At 38.2% G+C, this 18,081-nt stretch overlaps 1 protein-coding gene across 8 annotated transcripts in view; it reads left to right on the forward strand.

Annotated features, from left to right (window-relative positions):
- Positions 1-18,081, forward strand: part of RHOBTB3 (Rho related BTB domain containing 3) — a 91,097-nt gene that overhangs the window by 33,594 nt on the left and 39,422 nt on the right. For 4 of the 8 annotated variants that reach the window (XM_069085130.1, XM_069085132.1, XM_069085131.1 and 1 more), the window contains exons 7-8: positions 13,129-13,241; positions 16,145-16,282. In XM_069085130.1, the coding sequence (XP_068941231.1) occupies positions 13,129-13,241; positions 16,145-16,282 (251 nt within the window). The remainder of the gene's footprint in view (positions 1-13,128; positions 13,242-16,144; positions 16,283-18,081) is intronic. The other 4 variants (XM_069085133.1, XM_069085137.1, XM_069085136.1 and 1 more) reach the window with 1 other exon arrangement.

Genomic DNA, 18,081 nt, shown 5'->3' on the forward strand with positions numbered 1-18,081 from the left:
TGAAGTATAGAGATACAGGAGGTTATTGTATGGGAAAATATAATGGAGCCTAGAAAGATAGGATACAGCTAGCTTCTGAAGGCACCAAATAAAGGGGTTTGCATTTTACCCTAAATCCATTTTGTTCTCTGAAATCTCTTGAGCTGGAGAGTGACAGAATTAGACCCATGCCTTACGAATATCAATTATATCATGTGGATGATGGATTGGAAGAGAGACTGGATATAGAAAGAGCACTTAGGAGGCTAATGCAGTAGTCTGGGGGGAGGTTATAAAGGTCTTTAATTAGAATGATTGTGTTGTGAGTAGAGAAGGCTAGATGTCAGGGACCTTGAGGGATTGGAGTTGACAAGATTTGGCAAAGTCTTAGAAATGGGAGGTGAGTGAGTAAAGAGTTGAGTGCAACTCCTAGGTTGTGAACCCCGATGACGAGAAGAATTGTGGTTCCCCTGACAAAATAAGAAGTTAAGAGAAGTGGTTTTAGAGGTGCGTCTGAGATATCCAGGCCGAGGAGAAGAAAAGGCAGTGGGTGGGGGGGAAGGGATATGGGACTGGAACTCAGGAGAGAGATGAGGAATAGATAGATACATGTAAATTTGAGAGTCATCTGCATGGTGCATACTTAGATCTATGGGAACTGATGAGATCACTAAGATCTTAACTTAGTTTCTTTACTCAGAGTACATGGACTTTAAAAAATTTTAATAACTATTTCAATATAATTAGTTTCTTGTATGATTTTTTTGTATTTTATTTTATGCCTTTAAAACATTATTTGAGAAAGGGTCCATATACCTCACTAGATTGTTAAAAAAGGGTCCATCGCACACACACACACACACACACACACACACACACACACATACACAGATGAAGACCCTTGCACCCCCAGCATAGAAAGAAAAGAGGACAGGACAAAGTTGTGACAGAGTTCTTTAGCACACACCTAAGCATAGGGGATTGGACATGGATGATCATTCTGCAAAGGTCTGAGAAGAATGGGTCAGTCACATAAGAAGAGAGTCATGAGAGAGGAATGTTGCAAAAATCCAAAGGGTAGTGGTCAACAGTGTCACGTGCTGTACCCTGTGGGAAGCTAAACCCATTAGGTTTAGCAATGTTGTTCATTAGTGACCTTGAAAATAATAGTTTAATTTAGTATTGAGGACAGAAGCCTGAATTGCAACAGGATGAGAAGTGAGTGGGAGATGAGGAAGTAGAAGCAACAAATGGAGACAACTTTCTCTAGGAGTTTGTCTGAAAGGAAGGACATATATATAAAACTATGTAGCTTGAGGACATAGTAAGGTCAAATGAAGGGTTTTCATTTGTTTCTTCTTAAGGGTGGGAAGGATCTGTGCATGTTTGCAAGCAAAAAAGGAGGAACCAGGATATAGAGGGTGAAAATTAGGGAGAGATTAGGGATGAGCTCCTGGAGACATGGGAGGGGATGAAGATCCCAAATAGAGGGACTATCTGTAGCAAGAAGGAACAGTTCATCTTCTGAAATTGGGGAAGAGGGGGAGGAAGGGACAGAGAGAGAGAAAGAGAATGGGCTGTGATGTTGAGATGAAATGTGAAAGAGAGAGGAAGCTTACAAAGATGGCCTCCACTTTTTCAGTGATGTATGAAAAATGAGGTCCCTTGCAGAAAGAGAAGGGAAAGGATGATAGAGGAGGACTGAGAAGAGAGTAAGTACCTGTCTGTACCTATTTCCGTAAGATTTTTTTCCTTGTCAAATCTGGGTTCTTGCCATAGACTTAGGATTATTAGACCATTGGATCATAGATCTAGAACAGGAAGCCAAGGGGTTATAGGTTCATAAGCCTAGAGTGGAAAGGGACCTCAGAGGTCACATCTCTCCCTCCATTTTACAGATGAGGAACTGAGTGAGAAGTTAAGTGACTTGCCCACAGACACATAAGTGGCAGAGCTAGTATTCAAACTTGGGACTTTTGATTTTAGATTCAATACACTTTTCACTTATATTAAAGCATCAATTACATTATATTAAGCATGTTTTGAAAAAACAAAACCTTTTTTATGTTATATAGTGATTTCCTCACAATAGGACTAGAGAGTAGAAGTCAGCAGCATATCATAGTATAAGAACATTGGATCTGTAATCAGAAGACTTGAGGTCAAAAGCTGGTTCTGCTACTTCTTCCTATCTGAATGACCTTGAAGGGCAATATTGTTTTGAAGTTTCTTCCCTAACTCTAAATCCTGTCATCAGCAGAGGAAAGAGCATAGGGTTTAGAGTCACATGTCTTGGGTTTTAATCTGGTTCAGTTTATCCTATTCACTTAATTTATCTGAGTTTTGATTCTCTTATCTGTAAAGGAAAGGAGGGATTGGACTAATCTCTAGAATCCCTTCAAGCTTTAAATCTGTGTTTTTAAGGAGTGAATTTGTGCCAAGGAACTGGGTAGAGAAAATAAATGTATCCCTATTAATAATAGCCCACATTGATACACATTTGAAGGTTTACAGAGAAAATTCTTCTCTTCTAATGGGTACATAGTGATAATAATACTATCTACATTTTATATATGAGAAAAAGGAATACCAGAGGGATCAAATGCCTTTCTCACAGTGCCACCCAGCTAGTAAGTATCATTATGCTTTCATTCTATTGTGTTTTGTGACAGACCAAAATGTAACATTGTACATTTTACATGTATACATGGTCCTTTACAGCTCTGGCACTCCTGACCATCTCACGATCAGTGATTATAATAGAAACAGAGCTTCAGCCCTCAATCAGACCAAGCAGGAACAATAAATAAACAGCAAAGTGTTCAATTGGAAAGCACAAAAGTTCAGGTACCAGAAAATCAAACAATAGAACTTTGGTAATGAAAACAGGCAGCCTCCCCCAGACTGCCATGCTATTGGGAAAGTGGACATTTCCTAGAGGACCCTTGCTTCCCAGGGAGGAAGGGTTCCCATTCCTGCTGCTGCTCCCTTCCACTTCTGAAGACGCCATTTGCTTATTTGTTGCTGAGCTGCTGCCGCCATCTGCTGGAACTGTTTGTTGCTGTGGCTTCTTTCTCCTTGGGTCTAAGGAAATAGAAGGCAGAGTTATCACTGTTTGTGAGACTGCCAGTAGTTCTTAGGGGCTGATCAGCACATTTTCAGCTTTCATTGAAAACATTTCTTCTCCCAGTGCCCCCTTCCCAGTGATCCATCCTGCTGTGACCCTACCCACCCCAGCCCTCACTCATAGTTGGGTATGGGTAGGTGAAGTCCTTTCAATTCTCATTCCTCTGGCAGTCAGTAGCCAGGTCATGCTAATTACTTTGAAGTGTCAGTACTGTCTTCAAGGAGTCATTTAATAACACTAGAAGGAAAGAGGTAGAACTGTTGACCTTTGCCCAGCATTTCTGATGCAAGCAACCAAGCAAGCAAGCATTTACTAAAGGCCTATCATCCACTGTGCTAGGTTCTGTGGATCCAAGTGCAAAGAATGACACAATCTCCACTAGCAAGGAGCTTACGCATTCAGATACACAGAATACAATCAAATGCAAAGTCATTAACTATAAGGTAGTTTGGGAAGGAAGACAGTAGCAGCTGAGGAATTAATAATACTAATAGCACCTTAAGATTTGCCAAGTACTTTATATATGTTATATTACTTGATCTTTATAACAACTCTGTGATTTAGGTGCTATTATTATTTTTCTCATTTTATAGAATCAGGAGAGGTTTCATGGAGAAAATAATACTTGAGTTAAATACTCTTACAATAACAATATAGAATATAGTAGAATATATTAATAACTTATTTTTTATTTCACCATTTCTTTCTGTGGCATGGTCATTCTTCCTGGTCTCCCATATCCTTCACATATGGTGTTATCTTTGGTTCTTGTCTCTTCTCACCTCTCATATACAGTTGGTTACTTGTTTTCTTCAGTTCCAACCCAGAAACACTTCTTTTATCCATCCCTTCTTATTTGTTCTCCCTGAGACCACCCTAGGACAGGTATGATTTCCACTTGCCAGTATTATCAGCTTTTCAATTATTTCTGTTTTGACTTTCTTGATTCTACAACCCATCCTTTCATATCATTGTTGTTATGATATTCTATGGTCCCGATAACCTTCAGATAACAGGGAAAGGGAAAAAATAGCTGACAGAAAATTGAAAACCAAGAGAATTAAGTAGATAATAAAAGAAAAATTTGTTATATTTGGTGAGTTCAAATCACCAGGCTCAGATAACTTGCATCTCAGGTAGTCAAAAGAACCAAGAGAGTGACTGATAAGCCACTATTGGTGATCTTGATAGACTATGGATAGCCAAAGAGATGGCACCATACTGAATTAGGGAAAATGCCATGATTTAAAAAAAAACAGAATGCAGTTGATTCCACAAAATATAGGCTAGTGATTGGACAAACAACTAAAATTTCTGGTAAAATATTAAAATGTTATTCTTAGGGGTGGCTAGGTTGTACAGTGAATAGAGCACCAGCCCTGGAGTCAGGAGGACCTGAGTTCAGATCCAGCCTCAGACACTTAACTAGCCATGTGACCTTGGGCAAATCACTTAACCCCAATTGCCCCTCCAAAAAAAGCAAAAAAAAGAATTATTAAAGAGAAAATTAAAATCTAGAAAAGAAAGTGTTGATCACATAGGGTCAGCATGGCTCTATCAAAAATAGGTTATGGGGCGGAGTAGAAACAGGACCTCTGCGCGGCTCTGGCTACGGCTCCCACCCCCTCCAATCCATGTAAAAGGGGACTCTGAACAAACTTTGGAGCTACAGAACCCACAAAATGACACAGAGAAGCTAACTTCCTGCTGAGGACAGCCTGGCAGGTGGGCAGGAACTGGCCAGCGCAGTGCTCTGAGAGCCGAGCCCAGCCCTAAGCCGAGGTTTTAGCTCCAGGGTGGGTCTGACCAGCCACCAGCAGAAGGGACTCCAGATCACCAGCAGCTGTGGTAGTCCAGATTTATCAACACATAGATGCTAAGGACAAAGTGAGAGGTCAATGCAGTGTGGACTTTGGGACCCAGTAATTGGGAGTGGGTCGGCTTCTGCCGCCACATGGCAGCTTCAGCTACTGGCCTGCAGAGTATAAGGGGACCAATCGACCAGTCTGAGGGGTAATTGCTCTTGCTTTAACCTGCTTGGATCTGGATTGCGGTCTAGGGTGGAGGTCTTGGGGTGTGTGACCAGCTTGCCACAGCGTGTTTAGGCTTCAGAGAGGGCAGCCAACTAATAGCTCTAGCAGGTGAGAAAACCCCAGTGATTTGGGACAAAGCTCTCCTATCTGGTTGCAGAGTCCTACTGTGGCAAAAAGCCCAAAAGTCAAGTAAATGAGTGGCAAAATGAGCAGGCAAAGGAAGCAAACCAAGCAAAGCAATCCAACATTAGACTCCTATTTTGGGGACAAAAAGGATCAAAGCATGGAAAAGGAGAAAGACAGTGAAGTCAGAACTCCTTCACCAAAATCTTCAAAGGAAAATACGAACTGGTTACAGGCCATAGGGGACCTTAAGAGGCAGATAAGAGAAGTGGAGGAAAAATTGGAAAGAGAAATGAGAACGATGCAAGAAAATTATGAAATGAGAGACAACAGCCTGACTGAGGAAAATAATACCTTAAAAAATAGACTAACTCAAATAGCAAAAGAGGATCAAAAAGGCACTGAGGAAAAGAATGCCTTAAAAAGCCAAATTTGCCAGATGGAAAAAGAATCTCAAAACCTCACTGAGGAGAATCATTGCTTCAGAATTAGATTGGAGCAAATGGAAGCTTTATGAGAAATCAAGATGGTGTTAAACAGATCCAAACAAATGAAAGAATAGAAGGCAATGTGAAATATCTCATTGGAAAAACCACTGACCTGGAAAAGAGATCCAGGAGAGATAATTTCAAAATTATTGGACTACCTGAAAGCCATGATCAAAGAAAGAACCTAGAAACCATCCTTCAAGAAATTCTCCAGGAAAACTGCCCTGATGTTTTAGAACCAGAGGGCAAAATAGAGGTTGAAAGAATCCACCAATCACCTCCTGAAAAAGATCCCAAAAAGAAAACTCCTAGGAATATTATAGCCAGGTTCTGAAATTCCCAGATCAAGGAGAGAATATTATAAGCAGCCAGGAAGAAACAATCTGAATATTGTGGAAACACAATCAGGATAACTCAGGATCTGGCAGCTTCTACACTGAGGGATCAAAGGGCTTGGAATATGATATTCTGGAGGTCAAAGGAGCTGCGATTAAAACAAAGAATCACCTACCCAGCAAAACTGAGTATTGTGTTTCAGGGGAAAATATGGTCATTCAGTGGAACAGAGCACTTTCAAGTATTCTTGATGAAAAACCAGAGTTGAATAGAAAATTTGACATTCAGATACAAGAAGCAAGAGAAGCATGAGAAGGTAAACACAGGGAAAAGAAATCATAAGGAACTTATCAAAGTTGAACTATTAACATTCCTACGTGGAAAAACTATAATTGTAACTGATGAAACTTTTCTCAGTATGAAAATAGTTGAAGGGAATAGAAATATATATATATATATATATATATACATATATATTTATAGTCTTTATCAGAGGGGTATATAGGTGTGTGATTACATATGTAAATGTGTTTATATATGTGTACAGGTATGCATAGAGGACACAAGACCAATCTAATAGGAAGGGATGATACTTAAAAGGTGAAATTAAGAGGTGAGAGAGGAATATAATATAATAAATTAAGAGGGGAGAGACAGAATGGGGTAAACTATCTCATATAGAAGAGGCAAGGGGAAATGGCTACAACGGAGGGGAAGAATAGGAAGGCAAAAAGGAATGGGTCAACCTTATTCTCATTGAATTTGGTTCGGGAAGGGAATGAAATACACACTAAATAGGGTATCTCACCCTACAGGAGAGTAGGGGGGAAGGGAATGAGAGGGGGGATGATGGAAGGGAGGGCAGGCTGGGGGGTAGGGAAGTTGTAAGCACCCACTTTTGAAAAGGGATGGGATCAAAGTGAGAATAGAACAAGTGGGAGGTGGGATAGGAGAGGGAAATATAGTCAGTCTTTTACAATATATCCACTATGTTAATTTTTTGCATTAGCTACACACATACAACCTATACTGAACTGCTTATCTTCCCAGTAAGGGTGGGTGACAAGGGAGGAAAGGAATGAACCTGGAATTCAAAGTTTTAAAACCAAATGTGTAAATATATGTACATATATATATATATATATATATAGTATTATTAATAGTATTTTACATGTAACTGGGAAATAAGATATACAGGCATACAGTCACTGGGGCATAAAAAAAAAAAAGAATAGGTTATGCCAGAATTAACTTCATTTCCCTTTTTAACCAGAACCAGACTATGTTGCATCTATAGTTTATTTAGATTTTAGTAAAACATTTGAGAAGGTGTCTCATGACACTTTGATGACACAAGATGGAGATATATATTTATATATAAAGGGCTATAGAAAGGTTAAGTCAATTCTGAATTAGTTGAATGACTTCTCATGAAAGAGTAGTCATTAAAAGGTCAATGTTAATTTGGAGGTTGGTCTCAAATGGAGGGCCCCAGGGATTGGTTCTTGGCCATCTGTTGTTTAATAATTTTTATCAGTGCTGTGAATGAAAACAGAGATGACATACGTATCAAACTGATAGATAACACAAAGTCAGCAGGGATTGCTAACAAGTGGAATGATGATCAGGATCCAAAAATATCTTAACAGGCTAGAACTTTGAGCCAAATAAAATGTGATAAAATTTAATGGGGATAAATAGAAAGTAAGGAAGCATGGTGTAACAGATAGACTGATGACCTTGGAATCAAAAAGTCCTGGGTTTTAGTTGTACCTCTAGCATTTTCTAGCTTTGTAACCCTTGGTGAGTCACTAAGCCTCTCAATTGCTTAGGTAACTCCCTAGAAATTATATTCTAAGTTATAGACAAGTTGAGACTGAAATTGATGGAGGAAGGGACCACACTGGGAATCATAGATCCTTTCTATAACTATGGAAGTTTAAAGTCTTACACTTGGTTTCAAATAGTAAATTTGACAAGTACAAGATGGGAGTGGTGTGGTGAAACAACTACTCATCTGAAAAAGGTTTATAGTTTTACTGAACTAAAAGTTTAATATGAATCAAAATTTCTGGCAGTTGAAAAAACTAATTTAGTCTAAGGTAGCAGTAAAAAAAGAATCACAGTGTCTGGAATGGGTGAGGCAATAGTTTTGGTCAGATCACACTTGGAATAAAATATTCAGTTCTAGAGACTACATTTTAAGAAGGACATTAATAAGCTAGTAAATGTCTAAATAAAACTAATATTTTATGAGTTACTTAGAGGAATGGTAGCTGTCTTTAATTACCTGATAGGCTCTCAGTTACTTTATGGAAGAAGGATTAGACTGATTCCACTTGGCTACAGAAGACAGAATGAGGTACAATGGGTAGAAGTTGCCACAAAGCAAATTTTGGCTCCATGAAGGGAAGGAGGTAGGAGAGATTGGTCTTTCTGCATCTTAGGTGTCCAAACACAATCTGAATTATCAGTTGTTAGTGATGTCACAGAAGGGATTTTTGTTCAGATGTGGGTTGGTTTAGATGGTTTTGAGGTTCTTCAAAATTCTGAGTCTTTCATTTTATCACCTACATAGCAAAATTTCAGAATCTTTTATCTGGGAGACCATGCCCTCAGTCAAGCACTATCCTACCTCATGTTATCTACTTTCTGGGTACTCTGTTCCAAGTGAAAATGGGCTACTCCCTACTTCCTGACTGTACATCAAACTTTCATTATAAATTCTGATCCCATCCTTAATTTTAATTCTGGATAAACCATATTTCAAGTGTTATTTCTTTTTTTTATTTTTCCTGGAGAGGTGAAGGCAAGGCAGTTGGGATTAAGTGACTTGCCCAAGGTCACACTTGCCTAAGGCTAGTAAATGTTAAGTGTCTGAGGTCATATTTGAACTCAGAACCTCCTGACTCCAGGGTCAGTGCTCTATTCACTATACCATCTAGCCACCCCACAAGTGTTATTTCTTTTAAGCCACTGTTCTTGATCTATGCTTTTTACCTAGTAGGCCTAAAATACCTTCCCTGTGGCCTTTCAGCCTCAACTCAAATGCTACTTCTACTAATTGGTAAATGACCTTTCCACTTTGACCTTATATTTTGTTTTGTGATTATATAATGCACATATATATATATGTGTGTGTGTGTGTGTGTCTGTGCATATATATGTATACACACACACACAGTGAGAGCAGGAGTGCGATATTCACTGATATATCTCCGTACTAAACTGCAAGCTTTTTAAGGGCAGAGATTTTTATTTTATTTAAATCAAGCAACTCTTTCAGTACTTATATAATGATGTCTGCACACAGTAGGTGTTTTATGAATGTTTCTTACATTACAGTTGTTGTAGTATATGAAAAATCCTTGTCTTATAGTCAGCAATGTTTTTTGAGCTTATATATTTGGTGAATAACATACAATGCAAACTTTCATCATGAATCTAAGTGAAATATACCTAATATTCATGTTTCACAGTCAAAGCAAAGTAAAGATTGAATTTAGACACTATTCATCACCAAACTGACCTGAGCCTCAGACTTCACTTGGGGTCTTGATCTGAATTGAGTGTATGTACATCCTAAGCTCACTTCATGACAGCCCAGGTCTTGACTCATTTTAGCTTTGTAGACTTAGCCATTGGATTTTTGGTTCTCCACTAGATGATCACATGCTACACTCTAATTTATGGCATTTTCTGTGACTGGCAGTAAAAGTCAATTAAGATCTAACTGGGCCTTAAACAGGGTCATTGTTCTATGCCTTCAGGCCAAGTTCAAGAGCATGATTACTTGAATTTGTTTTCCTGTCATTGTTCCCTCACTAGGGGAGTAGTGAAAAGTAATTAAAAAAACAAGTGTGCGCTGCTAACTTTTTCACTTTACAAGAAGGATTTAATTGAACACAATGTGACAGTTTGATATTTGACAAGGTTCCTTAAATCTCCTTTTCCCTTGTGGCCAATTTCTTTTTCTTTTTTTCATTTTTCAAATGCTTTATTAACTTCTGATTTACAATCATTCATTTCTGCCAGATTTTGAGTTACAAATTTTCTCCCCATTTTTCCCCTATCCACCGCCCCAAAATTGCAGTCCCACAGGATATCCCTTCCTCCAGTCTGCTCTCTCCCATATCTTCTCCCATACCCCCTCAGAATTTTCCTGTAGGGCATGGTGGATCTCTATGCCCCAGTGCCTGTATATCTTCTTTCCCAATTACATGTAAGATAGTATTAATAATAGTATATATACATATATATGTATAATTTTAAACATTTGATTTTAAAATTTTGAATTCCAGATTCATTCCCTTCCTCCCTTGTCACCCATACTTACTGGGAAGATAAGCAGTTAAGTAGAGGTTGTACATGTGTAGCCAATGCAAAACATTAGCATAGTAGATATATTGTAAAAGACTGGCTGTTTCCCTCCCTCCTATCCTACCTCCCACTTGTTCTGTTCTCTACTTTGAACCTATCCCTTTTCAAAAGTGGGTATTTCCAACTTCCCTCCCCCCCAGCCTGCCCTCCCTTCCATCATGCTCCCTCTCATCCCCTTCCCCCCTACTCTCCTGGAGGGTAAGATACCCTATTTAGTGTGTATTTCATTCCCTCCCCAAGCCAAAATCAATGAGAATAAGGTTGACCCATTCCCCTTTTGCCTTCCTATTCTTCCCTTCCATGGTAGCCATTTTCCCTTGCCTCTTCTGCATGAGACAGTTTACCCCATTCTGTCTCTCCCCATCTCCTCTCATTATATTCCTCTCTCACCTCTTAATTTCACTTTTAAGTATCATCCCTTCCTATTAGACTGTTCCTGTGCCTTATATCTATGTCTACCTGTAAACATATATACACACATTCATATATGTATTCATATGCCCGTATACCCTCCGGTATAGACATATGTGTATATATATATATATATTCCCATTAGCTATTTTCATACTGAGAAAAATTTCATCTGTTACAGTTATTGTTTTTTCATGTAGGAATGTTAATAGTTCAACTTTGATAAGTTCCTTATGATTTCTTTTCCCTGTGTTTACCTTCTCATGCTTCTCTTGCTTCTTGTATCTAAATGTCAGATTTTCTGTTCAACTCTGGTTTTTTCATCAAGAATGCTTGAAAGTGCTCTATTCCACTGAATGACCATATTTTCCCCTGAAACATGATACTCAGGTTTGCTGGGTAGGTGATTCTTGGTTTTAATCCCACCTCCTTTGACCTCCAGAATATCATATTCCAAGCCCTTTGATCCCTCAGTGTAGAAGCCAGATCCTGAGTTATCCTGATTGTGTTTCCACAATATTCAGATTGTTTCTTCCTGGCTGCTTGTAATATTCTCTCCTTGATCTAGGAATTTCAGAACCTGGCTATAATATTCCTAGGAGTTTTCTTTTGGGGATCTTTTTCAGGAGGTGATCAGTGGATTCTTTCAACCTCTATTTTGCCCTCTGGTTCTAAAACATCAGGGCCGTTTTCCTTGAGAATTTCTTGGAGGATGATTTCTAGGTTCTGTCTTTGATCATGGCTTTCAAGTAGTCCAATAATTTTGAAATTATCTCTCCTGGATCTCTTTTCCAGGTCAGTGGTTTTTCCAATGAGATATTTCACATTGCCTTCTATTCTTTCATTTGTTTGGATCTGTTTAACACCATCTTGGTTTCTCGTAAAGTCATTAGCTTCCATTTGCTCCAATCTAATTCTGAAGCAATGATTCTCCTCAGTGAGGTTTTGAGATTCTTTTTCCATCTGGCAAATTTGGCTTTTTAAGGCATTCTTCTCCTCATTGCCTTTTTGAGCTTCTTTTGCCATTTGAGTTAGTCTGTTTTTTCACTTTTTTTTTTTTTTTTTGCTTTTTGGAGGGGGCAGTTGGGGTTAAGTGACTTGCCCCAAGGTCACATGAGTAGTTTTTTGTGTTTTAAGTGTCTGAGGCTGGATTTGAACTCAGGTCCTCCTGACTCCAGGACCAGTGTTCTCTTCACTGCACCACCTAGCCACCCCTGAGTTAGTCTTGTTTTTTAAGGTGTTATTTTCCTCAGTCAGTCTCTTGACTCTCATTTTGCAATTTTCTTGCATCGTTCTCATTTCTCTTCCCCATTTTCCCTCTACTTCTCCTTTTTGCTTCTTAAGGTCCCCTATGGCCTGTAACCAGCTCGTGTTTTCCTTTGAAGATTTTGGTGAAGGAGTTCTGACTTCACTCTCTTCCTGCTGTTCCATGCTTTGATCCTTTTTGTCCCAAAAATAAGAGTCTAATATTGGATTCTTCTGTTTGCTTTGCTTCCTTTGCCCGGTCATGTTGCCACTCAATTACTTGACTTTTGGGCTTTTTGCCACAGTAGGACTCTGCTACCAGACAGGGGAGCTTCATACCAAGTGCTGGGGTTTTCTCAGCTGCCAGAGGTATTAGTTGGGTACCCTCTCTTAAGCCTCCACACGCTGTGGTAAGCTAGTCACACACCCCAGGTCCTCCACCCTAAGACCACAATCCAGATCCAAGCAGGTTAAAGCAAAAGCAATTACCCCTTAGACTGGTTGCTTGGTCCCCCTACATTCTATAGGCCAGCAGCTAAAGATGCCCTGTGGGGGCATCTGGGCTTCTCGCTCCGGGGGCAAAACGTGACACACTCCCAACTACTGGGTCCCAAAATCCAGACTGCACTGACCTCTCACTTTGTCCTTCGCATCTGTGTGTTGATAATTCTGGACCACCACAGCTACTGGTGATCTGGAGTCCCTCTAGCCCGTGGTTGGTGAGGCCCGCCCTGGGGCTAAAACCTTGGTGTGGAGCTGGGCTCAGCTGCCAGAGTGCTGCACTGGCCGATTCCTGCCGGGCTGTCCTCAGCAGGAGGTTAGCTTTTCTGTGTAGTTTTGTGGGTTCTGTAGCTCCAAAGTTTGTTCAGAGTCCCCTTTTACATGGATTGGAGGTGGTGAGAGCCGGAGCAGTATGGACGTCCTGTTTCTACTCCGCCATCTTGACCCCTGTGGCCAGTTTCTAAAACTGAACTCTTTTTTTGATTATTTTCTTATTCATTCACAGGTGCTTTTCAATGGGAAGAGTTGGAAGAAGATGTAAAGAAGAAGTTGAAAGACCCTAGTGATGTTTTAGGTGTAATTGAGAAGGTTAAATGCATATTGAAAACACCAGGGAAGGTAAATTAGTTAACTCTAGTTTCTTTTCTGATCTTTCCTTCATGAATAATAGAAAGTCAGAAAGGGGTATATAATTAGTCAAGGATACAGTCTAATGTTACATCAGTCTTTTTCATAAATAATGTTTTTATCTTTTCTGTATTTTAGTAAAATTAAGTCAAAATCATTACTCTTTGTTTTTTCAGTTCATTTGTGTATGAAGATCTAAGCAACTCTTTCCTTTTAAAATGTTTACTATGTGTTCTATCCTTCTGAACATTCCCATAGGCTCAGAGAACAGAATTCTTCAATCTCAACTTTTAGTAAGGGATTGGTTTAGTCTATGGTTAAGCTTTATTTAGAGACATGATTTCTCACTGGAGTGCCAACTCAATAATACTTCATTGGGTCAGAGAGAGAGAGAGCGCGAGTGTGTGTGTGCGTATGAGCATGTGAGCATGCATGTATGCATATGAATGCACGGGACTAGTATTTTTGAAAATAATTTTAAGTTTCTTTGTTATTATGAACTTGACAAAAACTAACCAATGTAAGCATTTTCACATATAATGGAACATAAAATCGGATTATTTTCAAAATTTGATTTCTGTTATGTACAGTTTGTTTTTTATATACATAATAAATTTAGTATGTTAATTCCATAACTATCCTTCTTTTTACTTCCCTCTGAACCTCCTTCTCTTCTCTTCTGGGCATTTAAAGAATTGCTTTATTAGCATTCTTACTCTTTTCTTTTTTTTCTGAATTGTCGTCACTAGTCCTCTACTCTTCCCCCAATGCTCCCTCACTCAAAAAGAAAACAGAACCCTGCCTATCCAAATAAGTCATGTCAAGCAAAATAACAGCAGCAGCAACGTGAAACTACACTTTGGCCATGTCTGAAATGTGTGCTTCATTCTGTACCTCTAGTCTATCACCTCTATGTCAATTGGTAGGATGTATGATAATCATCAGTCTTTTTGAGTCGTTCTGTTCAACAGTCTTCTTCAGTCATAGCTGGTCATTGTACTGATTGGTATTAAGGTTTTCAGAATTGTTTTTCTTGAAAATGTTGTAGTTCCCCACCCCCACCCCATGGCAGCATGCATTCTGATATAGGTTCTACAGATATCTTCACATTAAACATGAGTCAAGTTGTAAAGAAGAACTATAACCATTGGAATGTTGTAGTTTTTTGATAACTTGTCCTGTTCTACTCTCTTAAATCTGAATTAGTTCATGTCAGCCCTCCTTGGTTTCTCATAATCTCTCCCTTCATTTCTTTTGGTACAGTAATATTCCATTACATGTTCAGCCATTCCTCAGTTGATGGGCATGCCCTTCACGTCTACTTCTTGGCTACCACAAAAAGTGCTGATATAAATATTTTTGTACAGAGAAGTCCTAGTTGTGATATTGCAGAGATTATGCAGAGATTAGTGACTTGTGTGGTATTATTCCAAATTGCATTGGAGTTGCTGTACAAATGTAGTTTTACCAACAGTCCCTCCAACAATTGATGTTGCCATTTTTATTATTTATCATCAGATCAAATCTTATATGAGCGAGTAGAACCTCAGAATTATTTTAATTTTAATTTCTTCAGCTAGTGATTTGAAACATTTATACATATGATTATTCATAGCCTGAGTTTCTTCTTTTGAAAATTATGTATTTCTGTCTTTCAGCCACTTATTTATTGGGGAATGGCTCTCATTTTTATGTATCACTGTGTCAGAGAAAGTTGCTGCAAAATTTTTTTCAGCTATTTCCCTTTAATTTTAATTTCATTAATTTTGTTTATGAAAAACTTTTGAGTTTTAGGTAATCAAAACTATTTTATGTCCTGTCATCTCTGTCCTTTGTTTGATCAAGAATTATTTGCTTAACCATAGTTGCAAAGGTATCTATCTCCTTCACATCTCCTCTAATTTGTTTATGTGTCTTTTTAAAAAAATAAAGATCATGTATCTAGTTAGAGCTTATTATGGCATATGGTGTGAGATGTTAGTTTTAAATCTAATTTATGCAGGACAGTTTTGCAGTTTTCTTCACAGTTTTTGTCAAATAGTGAGTCATTATTCCAGTATATGGAGTTCATCAACCAACTGTGCTACTATATTTAATTGTTTCTGAATCTCTTTGAATCAATATCTTTCACTGATCAACTTTTCTATTTTTTAACTGGAACCAAATAATTTTGACGATTGCTACTTTTAATACAGTTTGAGATCTGGTTTGAGATGCTAGGCCCCCTTTCTTTCCTTTCCTTCTCATAATTTCTGTTAAGGTTCTTGATAATTTATTCTTCATATGAATTTTGTTATTTTTTTCCTAGTTCTACAAAGTAACCCTTTTGTAGTTTAGTATGGCACTGGAAAAGTAAACTAAATTAGATAGTATTATAATTTTTATTATGTTAACACAGCACAGCCATGGGCAGTTAATTTTTTTTAAGTTATTTAAACTTGTACTTCTATAAAAATGTTTTATAGTTATAATCAAACAATTTTTGAGTATGTATTGGTAGGTAGACTGCCAAATATTTTATACATTCTCTAGTTATTTTGAATTGAATATCTCTTTCTGTCTCTTACTACTGGGCTTGTTGGGGATTTACAGGAAAGCTGTTGATTTAATTTTATATTATTTTATATGCTACTACTTTGCTAAAGTTATTTTTTCAATTTATTTTCAGTTATATTTAGAGATCCCCAAGGAGAGATTATCATTATCTGTTTTAAAAAATGGGTATTTTTGTTTGTTCTTTACCAATGTTCATTCCTTCAATTTATTTTTTGGGGTTGTTTTTTTTTTTTTGGTCTTTATTAATTTGTTCATTACTTTGAGTTTACAAGATTCAGTTCCCCAGTTGTTTGAGTTTCAAATTTTCTTCCCCTCCCTTCCTTCCCCCCCGTCAATAGTGGCATACAATCAGGTATATAGGATCTGCAGATACTTTCACATTAGACATTGGACCAGTTATAAGGAAGGATTGTATCAGTTGGAGTGAACAATGGGAAAGAAGAAACCAAACCAAACAAGAAAAAGAAAGAGAGCAGGTAATTTGCTTCAATCTGCATTCAAACTCTGTTCTTTCTAGTTCTTTCTCTAAATGTAGACATCTCTCTCCATTGTGAGTCTTTTGGAGTTTACTTATAGCCCTTATAGAACTCCGAGAAGAGTCTGGTCTTTCAAAGTTGGTCATCACACATATGTTGTGTCTGTAACTGTGTACAAATTTCTCCTGGTTCTGCTCTTCTCACTCAGCATCAGTTCGTATAAGCCTCTCCAGGTAGATATGAAATCCATCTGCTCTTCTTTTCTTATGGTGCAAAAGTATTCTATGACATTCATATACCATAACTTGTTTAGCCATTCCCCAATTGATGGACATCCCCTTAATTTCCAATTCTTCGCCACCACAAAAAGAGCTGCTATAAATATTTTTGTACATGTGGGTTTTCCTCCCGCTTCTATGATCTCTTTAGGATACAACCTTAGAAGTGGTATTGCTGGGTCAAAGGATATGAAATTACTTATAGCCCTTTGGGCATAGTTCCAGATTACTCTCCAGAATGGTTGGATCAGTTCACAACTCCACCAGCAACATATTAGTGTTCCAATTTTTCCACATCCTCTCCAGCATTTATCATTTTCCTGTTTTGTCATCTTAGCCAATCTGACTGATGAGATGTGGTACCTCAGAGTTGTTTTGATTTGCATTTCTCTAATCAATAGTGACTTAGAACAGTTTTTCATATGCTTACAGATATCTATTTTTTTTTTAATTTTTGGTCTTAATTTGTTTGTTTACTTTTAGTTTACAAGATTCAGTTTCACAATTCCTTGAGTTTCAAATTTTCTCTCCCTCCCTCCCCTCCCCCACCATGGCAGCATACAATCAAGTATAGAATCTACAAATACTTTCACTTTAGATGTTAGGTTATAAAGAAGGACTTATCAGATGGAATGAACAATGGGAAAGAGGAAACAAAAGCAAGCAAGAAAAAGAAAAAGAGCAGGCAGTTTGCTTCAGTCTGGATTCAAGCTCAGTTTTTCTCTGGATGTAGACATCTCTCTCCATCATGAGTCTTCTTTTTATTTTTTTTTTAGCAATTGGGGTTAAATAACTTGCTCAAGGTTACACGGCCAGTTATTTTTGGGTGTGGTGCTAAATATCTGAGCCCGGATTTGATCCCCAGGTCATCCCGACACTGAGGCTGGTGATCTTACTTGCTGTGCTATCTGGCCACCCCTCCATTATGAGTCTTTTGGGGTTGACTTATAACCCTGCATTGATGAGAAGAGTCCAGTCTATCAAAGTTGGTCATCACACATACATTGTGTCTGTAATTGTGTACAAATTTCTCCTGGTTCTACTCTTCTTACTCAGCATCACTTTGTATAAACCTCTCCAGGCAGATATGAAGTCCATCTGCTCCTCATTTCTTATAGCACGATAGTATTCCATTGCATGCATATATCACAACTTGTTCAGCCATTCCCCAATTGATAGGCACCCCCTTAATTTCCAATTCTTTGCCACTACAAAAAGAGCTGCTATAAATATTTTTGTACATGTGGGTCTTCCTACCACTTCTATGATCTTTTTGGGATACAACCCTAGAAGTGGTATTGCTGGGTCAAAGGGTATGAAATTATTTATAGCCCCTTGGGAATAATTCCAGATTTCCCTCCAGAATGGTTGGATCAGTTCACAACTACACCAGCAATGCATTAGTGTTCCAATTTTTTCACATCCTCTCCAGCATTTGTCATTTTCCTGTTTTGTCATCTTGGCCAATCTGACTGGTGAGATGTGGTACCTCAGAGTTGTTTTGATTTGCATTTCTCTGAT

The sequence above is a fragment of the Petaurus breviceps genome, unplaced genomic scaffold (assembly GCF_028583685.1).
Source record: "Petaurus breviceps papuanus isolate PSGF00001 unplaced genomic scaffold, PetGlider_PUasm1.0 175, whole genome shotgun sequence".
Lineage (NCBI taxonomy): Eukaryota > Metazoa > Chordata > Mammalia > Diprotodontia > Petauridae > Petaurus > Petaurus breviceps.